Raw genomic sequence first — 12,322 nt, 5'->3', positions numbered from 1 at the left:
GAGTGAAAAGAAGGTCATTGGAAACTGAATGCAAGATCAATCTGCAACTCATTATTATACACTCATAAACCAAATATCAGCTCAATATATGCCATGACCACTGAATGGCAGGGGGCATATATGATAATAATTATTATTTTTTCTCAGAAAAGACATCTAAAGGCCAACAAGAAAAATGAATTGTTAAGAATTTAATTGCCCTTCTAACAAATTTGTTGTTGGGTTGATGTCTCTTTGACATACACCATACTTCTCATTTTAGATTTCTTCATATATAAATGGCTTTGTATTATTTTTTAAAATTAAATAGAAAAAGAAAGAAAATTAGTCAATTCAGATTGTATTAAAGAGGTTTCACCTTTTTTTACTCTAAAGATTTTCTGTATCTTTCCATTATTATTCCTTTTGTGAAGTTTGCAAATTTGACAAGTAAAAATAAGTTAATAACTTGACAACACTCAATCATAGAACTAGATTAATTAAGGACATGCAATGACATTATCAAATTTTCGTAGCTAAATATGGAATTTGAACAGCCGATTTCATATTACTTGATTATCAAATTAAAACATATCGCAAGCATATGCTCACTTGTTTTACTGAAAAGGGAACCCATTAAAATCTGCTGTACAAAATCAATGAAGATTTGAAAATACCTTCGGTAACGGAAGCAAAATATTTCCCCATCGCTTAATTTATTGAAAATTTCATTTATCCTCTATTGATAGTTTTTTTTAACATAGGGATTAAGAGAAATGAATTATTTCTCATGAAATTCATTCTGCATAAGCGAAACAGAAATTCAAATTAGCTGTTATTGTGAAAAAATGTAAATGATTAAAACTTGTCTGCCTGTTTCATGCCAGTTTATGTTAAAAGAGAATCAGCATTTATTCAAGATAAAAGATGTCCTACGCTTTTTAATCTGATGTAAGATCCAGTCTTTTAATTTGTAAAAAGAAAATTTAAAGCTTAAATTGAGGCTATTAGGCCAAGACAAATCTGTAAGAAGGATTTACCATCTTTATAAATTCTAGATATTCCCTATGGGCAGATTTATTATTATTAAATATTGAAATGTATAAGAACCTACATTATGTTGCCTAAAGAAGAGAAGAAGAGTTCACATCACAGTAGGCCAAATTTGATTATTTTTGTGTCAAGACTTACAATGCTAATCTTCACAAATGCATTGAATAAATTCATATCTCTAACTAGTTCTGAGTTCCACTCCTGACTGTTGATCTAGGGCCCAACGTTCAGCAGCAAAAAAATCTCATTGATTTCAAACTAGAGTATCTAAATAGTTTGTGTGGCTCACCTTGATCTATGTAGATTTTCAACAATGGCCACTCTCTAACATTAAAGAATAATGATGCATGACTATGATCTCCTTTTTGTTGAACTTATTTTACTGATTATTTTTTTTGATATTCTACTTTTAACCATGTCAGCCAAGTTGGTTGGTAGTCAGGATCCTTGAACCCACATCTAAACTAGATATCCCAATGATTGTCGCAAAAGTTTGGTTCCAATCGACCCAGTTGTTTCAGAGGAGATAATTGTTGTAAAGTTTACAGACAAAGAGGACAACAACAACAGCAGTAATGAGAATAAAAATATGTGGTATGAATAAGACAACTGAGACTCTACCAGAGACCAAATGACATAGAAGTTAACAATTACAAGTAACCTTATGGCCTTCAACAATTAGCAAAACCCATACCGCATAGTAAGCTGTAAAAGGCCCAGATATCATAAATTGCCTAATATGTCATGGTTTATTGATATGTATCCATTCTGCACATTAATCATAGTCTGATTGATTAATATTGAGTGAAAAATTCTGATATTTTCTGATGTCATACAAAAATGGTAGACATTCCAACTATTACTTCCACATGAAAAAACTTCTTTTGTAAAGATTATGATATTTGTTAAATCTTGCTGAAAATAACATTAACATATTGATGGAATGTTCGCTGCCAGAGTCATCTCATTTGCATAGTGTGCCTACATAAGTGAACTAAAGAGCATTATGACAGTTTGTTTTTCTGATTGATTTTCAAAAATTTCTTGATAACCTGGGAGGAAAAGTTTCAATACTTATTGACAAAAAGACACTTTTTCATCCAGTCTTATAGAATGAGGTTGATTTTATCTGTTAAGACCACTGACTGAGCTTAGACCAAAAATTCATATCAGAGTATAAAGGTTTCAGGCTTATGCTTCATGGTGATTGCTGCGTAAGAGGATTAGCTATGAATTTTCATTGATACGTTTCTACATCAGAGATTGTCAAAGCTGAGCTTTCAGCTACACCTTTATCGTTTCCTGGCCGCCATTTACGTTTCTTAGGATTATAACCGATACTATTATAAATATCAAATACATGCTATATTAATATATGTATTTAACTTAAGCATGAAATACGTTAGATAAAAACTGTAAAAATCATTTCTTCAATTTTAATTTAACACGAAAAAAGAGTTAATAGGGATAAAGTTTTGATATGAATAAATATTTTATGTGCATCAAGCTGCATATGAAGCCAGAAATTTAACTAACGTTAGCTTGATAGACCAAGTAAACTAGAGAATACAAAAAAATGGACATAAACAGGATATGAAACAAACTAATCCAAAACAATACCAAAACCATGTTTTTTCTACCCAGCTGATATTCAAAATGACGACATTTAAATAGACAGTTCAAAAATCAGTATTTGTTGCGTGAAAAAAAATGGTCCCCGACTACTCCTGTAAAATATTGGAAGAAGTGAATTTAACCTTTTTGAAAAAAAATATACGAAATAACAATAATTCAAAAAAGGATGTAGTTTCAAAAAAAAAATATAGGGGTTTCTAGGCAAAAATTAATGCAGTACTTGCGAAAAATCAAAAGTGTAACAAAAGTATTAGAAAAAGGTTGAAAATGTGAAAAGATACTACTAGTATTTGGGCCCTATTTGGTGTTTTAACGAAGCACATGCATTACAAATCAAATGAATTTAGGTTAAAATGTTCATCAGATATTGACAAATAATAAGTCTTCAATGCAATATATGCAAATATAATATAATCAAAGAGATTTCAAGGCTGAAAGAGAGTGAAAATAGATTTTTTGTTCTAAAAATGGCAAAATTGTTTTATTTTTTTAATGAGAAACATGAAGCACAGAGTGAGTGTAATTATGATGCAAGAATACATAAATGTTTAAAGGAGAGGTATTATAGACAGACATTTTGGTTAATATTCTAATTTGACTGCATGCACTTGATAGTTTCCAATAAAAACAAAACAATTTGATATTGGAAAGAATCAATGATTTTTCACAAAAGTTGCCAAAAACTCCAGATTTTTCTCTTTTTTTTGACAAATAATAGTTATTTTCAGTGCATCATTCTATAGCATCGCAAACAATTAGATTTTGATATGCTGGTATCCTCGGATTAACCATCTCTGTGGAAATTATATACAGCAAAAACATAAACACTAAAACCCTTTCTTTTTCTGAATTTTTCTGTTTTTTTTTAAAAAGGTATAAGGCTTTCTGCTTGGTTTACAATTGGGAGTCAACAGTACAGCTCCCCCAAATCGGCCCCTGAAAGATACTTTTCTAAGTTAACATTTGGACCTGTACACCACCCAAAATAAGCACTTGTAAGAGCCATTTCTTGGTCAACACTTGGTGTACACCTCCACAAAATCAGCACCTGTAAGGTTAAACTTATCAGTTTCTGCCTACTCACTTAAATGGACTAAAGATCATTGCCATTTCAATATTTCTCAATAATAAGTGAAAGAGAAATGCAGATGTCAGAAAATTCCATTTAAAATTATAATTCAGTGCAGAAATAAGGGAGCACTAATTTATGTTTTAAATTGACTATTTTTATGACTTTTGGCTCTAATTTTTTATTGAATACTTCAAAATGTGAGAAACATCTTTCAAAATTTTATATATGGATTTTAATGGTTGTTGTTGTATTAAAATAGCCAATTTAAGAAACATCAATTTAAGGATTCTATTGTTAAAAATATTTTTATATTTTACATTTCAATGAAATCTTCTTCCATAAAATTACAAATGTAATAAATGAAAAATTTTATGATTTAATTTCATTGGTGATAAATTAAATACCCTTGACATATTTTTAATGACATCATCTATTTTTCAATACTTGACTGCTGACGTTAGTACAGTTTAGTCATTTTCTGCTCAAGTAATTGTGGAAGAAAATTATCCACACGTTTTGTGATGAGTAAAATGTAACTAACTTCTTGGAATGACACAACAAAACATTGCAAATATTTCATAGCTATCTAAAATAAAAGAATTTGTTTAACCAAAAACAAGATATTTACACCATCCCACATTTTTTTCTATTCATACTCATGCAGAACAACTTTAAACTATACAAATCTTGTATCAAGTGTATTAAGCTTTTTGTTAATTTTTGGTATCCTTTTCCCGTTTGTTATAATCATTAAGACATTCCTTAATGATTTTATTTTATTAGACACTACACTTTTAGTTTGAACAATATTTTATTCATTACATTGAAGGCAAGCTACTGTAGGCTTGTCTTCAAATTTGACTTTAAAACTTAATTCACATAACCTTTTATTTTTCTAATTCTTATTCTATTATTTAAATAAAAATAACAACTTTTTGTTCCTCCAATGATTAAATGCTGTCATTTTACAGCTTTCATTTATGGGAGCATTGATTTTTGTTAAGGTCAGCTATTTTTATATTTGTGTATTTATTCCAATGATAAATGGAGATTGTCATATGTTAATGTGTATAAGGTGAGGTACATGGTAAACTTGTCAAATATAAGAGTGTAAAATGTGTAGTAAGTCGCCATCTCATGTCCCTCCAGGCTAAAACAATACACGGTAGGATTTACATGGTCGATGGACTTTGTATGTAAAATGTATTCACTACTGAACATTGATAATAAAAATGCTTAACATCCTTTTTCAGGCTGACAAATTTTCTTATTATGTTTAAAACAGGATGTGAGAACATATTTTTTTACTGAAACATAGTTATCTGCCCTTTTTGGCAACATTGCTGCATTTTATACATGTAACTTAATCACTGCATATGGTACAATTTCTTGTAGCATTTGCCATCATTTGTTTAAACCCCTTTGCATAAAATTAATTCTGCTTGTAATTTAATGTTGAAAAACTTGTTTTAACAATTAATAAGTTACTAAAGCATATCAATTTCACAAATGTTACCAAGTTCACCCAGTTTCTAGCATGGGGTTCTTTGAAAAGTTGCACTAATGTTGAATGTGACTTATTGTTTAATTCCTCTTATTTCTTGATTTGTCACCCTTATTTAATACCAACTAGAAAATAACACCTATTGAAACAAAAGCTTAAGTTACATTGTAAAGCAGGGGGTAATGAGACAGTCAAAAACTAAGGGAAAAGTATGGTTTCCAGCAATGGTTCGGGAGGAATAAAAAATCCTGCCTTTTTTCAGTTAATAAAAAATAAGATGTGTTAAGATTGTCAATGAGACAACTCTCGACCAAAAACCAAATGACCTAAAACTGAGCAACAATAAGTCACTGTACGGCCTTCAACAATGAGCAAAATCTATACTGCATAACAAGCTATCAAAGGCTGATTTAATGTACAGGAATTAAAGGAGACAAAGGGTTAATAAAGATGAGATAGCAGTCAACCAAGTTAACCTAATGTCTGATATAATATAGGTTTTCAATGGATAATGCAAGTTTGGAATTGCAATCACTGAATGAAGACCTAGAACACATACATGATGCATCAAGACTGTAGATCAAGCAAAGAACACAATAGAAATTCTAATCATGTCTTTTCCTACCATAGTTTCGCTAAATGACATCAATTTAAATCTATTTGTCTCCATTATAAAACATTACAAAGGGATTGTCTTTTAGTCTTGGAGAAAAAAATTTCAGCTGCATTAGGTAACAAGCTAATTAATTCTGCTAAAGAGTAAAAGTGCAAAAGTTTTATTCCAAAAATGGCAACATTACATTTGAAAACAATATTGATTATAATATTAATGCTATTAAAAACTAAACAGCAAAAGGTCAACTTTTAGCAGGAATAAAAAAATCAATTATTTTTTTCTGCATTTTTGATATAAAATTCATATAATATTTTAATACTAATTGTCCCATTAGGCAGTCAGGGGTTTGTGTGGGTTAATAGGTTTAAATTTTATGTGAAGAACAGATTTCACAAGAAAATGAGAAATTCATATATTTGTACTTTTGAGGTGAATCCATTACTGGAGGAAACAAGTTTTTATAATATGTTTAAGTGGACTATTAATCCAACGAACAATCCCATGTTCTATACACTGTCCATAATATTTAATCTTCCATAAGATTTTTCTGTATTTTTTAACTCACTCCCTTGAGTTATATAGTCAAATTACAGACATTGAATAAATTAAAAATTTGATTTAAGGTTTGTCTACAGAATGTCATTTGGGACAATGTTAAGACAGTACATTTTTTTATTTACTTTTACAACAATGGTAAATTACTGAATGTTCATACCTTTTTATTTGGGGGTGCCTGTGAACTTTATTTGTTCTGTTTTTACCTTATTGTCCTAATGGCTCCAGACTTGGGTTTTAATTTGATTATTATTGTCAATATTGATAAAACATGTTAACATACGAGACAAAGACATCTTTATTAAGACAACTGAAATTATAAATCTCTACCAAAATTTAAAATTCTTTACCAACGGGTCTGAATATTGAGGGTAAATTTGTTATTAGATAAAGCAGTGTAAGTTACAAACGATTTTTCTTTTCACAAGATGACCTTTTGAGCTATAAATCTACAGATATAATAAATACTTCTGATCAATTTCAAAATGTGAAATTTAAAAATTTATTGTAGGTTTAAAATTTGAAATTTGTTAAAAGGTAAATCCTCATTTACACAAAAGATTTAAAGATGGCGCAGGACGATTATAACAAAGATATCTTATAAACATATGATTCAGTTATGAAATATTCATATTAGTAATCAATTGATAGAATAAAAACAAGATTATTAGAATAAAAACAAGATTATTAAATATTGGAAAAATAAATAAATTACTTTAAATTAGAAAATTACTGCATTTATTATTAACAATAAACAATATGTTTCATGCAACACGATATGTCAATATCTTTAATTAACTATATCATCTATTGAAAGATATTTATTACATAAATGCGTGATCATCAAAAAGTTATAAAAACTAATCTTGAATTTTAACACAAATTTAACACAAAAAACAATTAAAATTTACATAAATTTAAACAGAAAGTTAACAACATGCTATTTTCACATCAATCATAATGACACTTACCACTTTACAAACAAGTCACCAAATAAACAAGTGAAAACATCGCTTGTCTGATCAACCCTTGGTCTCATGTACTGAGGGTACGGGGCTTGGTGATGATGCGGAGGGGGAGGTGGTGGTGGTCCATACCCCGCCATGTGATGATGGCCAGGATGGTGTCCAGGGTGGCCGTGATGAATAGGACCATGTCCATGTCCATTGTAATCCGTAAACATAATGTTAGAAAAATATATAGAAATCTATCGACTTCCTTTGTTAAGAATAACTTGTTGTAATCCGCATTGGATAAAAAGTCAATGTCTCCACACAATTAATTAAAGTTTTCTCTCAACACTATTATCTTCACCAATGTCATTGTTAATGTGTGAGTAAAAAATAAATGTGGTGTAGAAACACACATTTAACTAGGACACAGTTCACTTAGGTTCACACTTCACTCATAAATGGGGTTTATGCAGTACTCTATAACTGTTTTAGTAAACATAGCATGTAGACTGGGTCGTTTGGTGCATTTCTCTCCCGTTCACCAATCAAATGATGTAAAAGTTATAAATGACATGTAAACTCCGCCCCCAGGACATTTAAGGACATGGTAAACCTGTAGGTTTTTACATTGAGATATCTTAATTTTCTAATCTGTCAAATCAGTTATTGGTTCTTGATTATATTGATGAAGGATATCAAAATTCAAAAAATTTGCATTTGCAATGACAAAAAAAGACAGTCGCTGTTTAGACATCCGATTCATGTTACCTGGTGAATAAAGGTAAGTATATAATCTTTTTTCTACCCGATGGCAATATGCCAATGGTCATTGTTTAAATATTTACACCACACTTAGGTCACCAAGTCCAGCTGATATTAATAAACATAAATAACATAAACAAACATTCTAATATTTTGTGGTTTTGAAATTATATATTTGTTTATTTCAAAAGTAAGCGAAATTCTATAAATTAATAATAATAAATAATATTAGATTATTGATTTTACTTTAATTCAAAGTTATTGCATTTAGTTTCAAAAGTCAAAATAATTTTTTTTATGTAATATCCATATAATATTTCTTAAAAATACCAAAAATTAAGATAATGAAGAAATTTCAAGATTTAAATCCTCCTACCGAACAAAAGTTATATGTTGGAAAGAGTGACCTATATGAACTATTTCTTTAAAACAGTTTTCCATCAGAAATACTCATATTTGTGCAAAATGCAAGGAGGTTCTATAAATTTTTTAATTATTTCTATATTCCTTTTTTTCTGGTTTCATCGAGTTTTCTTTATAAACTTTTAATATGGTTTTGATTCATTTTTAACAAAGTTATTCTTTTTTCACAATACACATTTGAAGTAAAATTTACATTTTTACAACTGTTGCAAATGTATAAACAAAAGAACAGAAATTGTAAATTTATATTTCAGTTATGTACATTTATGTGATTTAACTAAAACATCCTTTTTTTCAAAATCAATTTGTTTTTTTCAGGGAAAATAAAACGTTATTTTTCTTTCTTAATTCTGTTGAATTAAATACAGGTATAAATGGAAGTGAATGCTTCCAGCTACAACAAATAGGGGGAGGGGAAGTTTTGTATGAAATATGTAAAGACATGTCAATGCTCCATCTTATGAGCAAACATTTGAGCTATGCTTTTCCTAATACACACGAAAAATGAATGAAGAGCCAGTTTCTAAATGCCTTTAAGTCCCCTTCAAATTAATAAGATTTATTGTCCTGAATGAGCATGAAATATTTGCCACTGGATGAATAGCAAACAACAATCAATTGCAGTATTTGTGTTATTAATTTTATCAATTTTGAAAATTTGTATTGCATCAAACTTGTACAACTTTTAAAGGGAATGTTATATAAAATAGCTAAAAAATTTCCACATTAAAAAAAAAGTTAAAAAGATTTCCACTTTAAAAAAAAATTTAATCTTATTCTGGATTTTCCTACTATAAAATAGGGGGAAAATTAAAATAAAAAATGTTTGTTTTCAGTGTATTCTATGTGAACTAAAAACAGAGACGACCATGACTTTGCCCATCTCCGTGCAAAACACTTGACTTCATATTATTTATAGAATTATCTGGTACATTTGGACAGGCATCCAGAGGCAAATATTATGAAAAGAAAAACTTCTACATGTGACTTGCAATATTGTTTGGAGCAGAGTACTTATAATGTACTGTCTTTTGACAAAATATCAACATTTTCTAAAAAGCTCTTTAAACTCTTCTAAAGCTCTCAGTGTTTCATTTTCATTTGTCTTCTAAAGCTCTCAGTGTTTCAGTTTCATTTGTCTTATCACAAAGTTTTTTGACAATTTTTTGTAGTATTTCTGAACATACGACCATAGCATAAATGCCTAAACTGCAATTTCAATAAAATTTGACAAATTTTTAGTATATGCATTTTAGAAAAAAATTCGTTATTTTACTGGTTGGTTAATACCTTTTAAGTATCATTGAGATATTCAAATTTTAGCAGGTCTGAACAACTTTACATTTTTCCCCTGTGAGAGAAACAAATAATTAGTAATGGCCATTGTCCATTTAACCTTTTTAAAACACATTTGCACATGCATTGCAACCCCAAAGCTACAATAAATCAGTGGCTCAAACATAGCCAGTACTGATGAGTTCATCTAGTCCTACATGTAAATTTTACAAGCAATGGGCACATGCTTGTCAACCCATGTGACAATGATTGAGGAAAAATCTTCCAGTCATTATGCCTGAGACAGTCATTCAAGTCAACAATCCTGGTGACCATTCAACGTTAATCCCAAAGACAGTTAAGGAAACAATTTGTAAACTTTTATGTAGGCTGCTATTATGACAGAACAGGAAGCATTGTACATTTTGTAAACACCCAACAACATTCCTGTAAAAAGCTCAATTGTTTATATGTAGCTGGAGATATAGTTGTCATACAGAAATTTAATATATATACTGATAAATTTTAAAATATGTAAAAAATTCAGGACTGCACTTAATCATATAGTGGTAGTATTCATCCAACATCATGGTCCTTTAACATTAGGATATTATAAACTGAACTGTACTTTTTTAGCCATTGACAGTCATAATTCACAATGTTTTAATCTCAATATATAACCAAGTTTCTTCTCATTAGACAGCAACCTAACCACAAAAATAACCAAAAGTCACCTAGAGGGCAACATACAGTATTAACCAATGGGTTTCTATACATTATTTTCTAGCTCCATATTGTCATCCAGTATTCAAGTATTTGAACATGATCTTCTCTTTTGGTTTGAGCATTCCTGAGGAAGGTAAATCCAGAAAAGTGCTGCAGATGCACCAAATTTTTAAAGTGGTATTTTCATATTATATTATGCTATCCAAAACTTATTATATGACTTGCTGCACCTCTTTGTATGAATTTTCAGAGGGAGCTGGTATATTACAATGTACTAAAAAAGTCACATGGGTGCAGCAATCAATGTATGGAACATGACAGAGATAAAAATAGCTGGCTATCTGTGATTGGTTGTTATATCATTTGCATATTTTTCCATTATGACTAAAGTTTCATGCAAGCACAAATTTGTCTTCAAAAGTACATTATTAAAGACCGAAGGTTCTTTTTTTTTATTTTGATGCAAATTTAATTAATTTTTTTGCATAATCTTTACATATATGGTAAAAAAAAAAAAAAAAATCACCAAGAAAAGCCATGGGACCCTATACATTAAATTGCGTTAAAATCACAAATAGATATTGTTCTCCTATTAGACAACAGCAGTTTTTCCATAAATAGTTTATTAAAAGTGCCATTTAAGAAAATAATTGCTAAAAATAGCTTTGTCGGCAATGGGGCAAACATTTAGTACTTTGCATTCAACAGATGCATCAGTTACTTCTTATCCATGATGCATCATTCTGAAACCTTCGGAGATTACTGAAGCCAAATTACAATCAGATGAACTTTCACCATATTTACACTTTTAATAATTAAGAAGTGCACCTTATGCAAAACAGGAAGATACTTTTGTGGCAATCATGTTCAGGAAGTCTGCAACATGAAAACTGCCAATCAACAATGAAAAATTGATAATGACAATTGTAATTGACATTATGAATGTACTCTTAGCTTTTTTTAATAATGCACATTCATTTTGCGTCAATTCAACATAATTGCATGCAAATTGTTCCTGCACCATTCTGATTGAAAACAGCTTGTGCACTAATGAAGGGGAATTAAATAAGTATTTTCTTAATTCCAGTAATTCCAAATATATCCATAGAACATCAAATTACACAGTGGGTGTCATTTTAAAGTGCAGCAAGTCTACAGAATCCCAATCAACACTGCACATTAAACATTATTTAACGTGCAGAATAAGTTGGCAAAATATTTCTTTAACTTTACAAATAGTCCAAATTCTATTAAAGCTTGAATTAACAAAATAAATATTAAATTTACAGTAAAAACCATCTCTTTGTTGTAAGATGAACATATTGCACTGTAACAGATGCCAATGTACATTTGACTAAATAACAAAATTAACCTTCATATAAAATACTTATAAATGTCCTACCCATGAAAAGAATTCCCACGGAGAAGTACAAAATAATTTGTGATGGAAGGATTTTCAGTTTGTCTTCGTCTCTCCATTATCATGTGTTACTAAGGCAACAGATGTGGTGACCTCAATAGTGTGATAGGAAAGTGTCATTTAATGTAAGTCAAAAAGGTTATCTTTAAGATTATTAGACAAAACCTGAAAATTGAAGAATTCTAATAACACCATCAACTCTATGTTAGACTTATGTGTTTCAATGTCCATCATCTATTTTCTATCACTAATTAATTTCTGATGTAAGTTTGATCACTATAAATTCTGTAGATAAAATCATATTCACATAATTTTTTGGTTGTTTTAATTGTGTGCATTGTGTAAATTC

General features: G+C 29.6%; 1 protein-coding gene across 8 annotated transcripts in view; it reads right to left on the bottom strand.

Moving 5' to 3' along the window:
* LOC127734500 (nuclear hormone receptor HR96-like) overlaps nucleotides 1-12,322 on the bottom strand; it is a 167,247-nt gene that overhangs the window by 23,906 nt on the left and 131,019 nt on the right. The window contains exon 1 of one of the 8 annotated variants that reach the window (XM_052244398.1): nucleotides 7,386-7,843. The exons of 6 other annotated variants lie outside the window; for them this stretch is intronic. In XM_052244398.1, the coding sequence (XP_052100358.1) occupies nucleotides 7,386-7,597 (212 nt within the window). In that variant the 5' untranslated portion in view covers nucleotides 7,598-7,843. Of the gene's footprint in view, nucleotides 1-7,385; nucleotides 7,844-12,322 lie in introns of those variants that run through there. One more of the 8 variants, XM_052244397.1, reaches the window with a different exon arrangement.

This window comes from Mytilus californianus, unplaced genomic scaffold (genome assembly GCF_021869535.1).
Source record: "Mytilus californianus isolate M0D057914Y unplaced genomic scaffold, xbMytCali1.0.p SCAF_3, whole genome shotgun sequence".
Taxonomy (NCBI): domain Eukaryota; kingdom Metazoa; phylum Mollusca; class Bivalvia; order Mytilida; family Mytilidae; genus Mytilus; species Mytilus californianus.
Note: the sequence above shows the minus strand (reverse complement) of the source record. Positions and strands in the feature narration are given on the sequence as shown.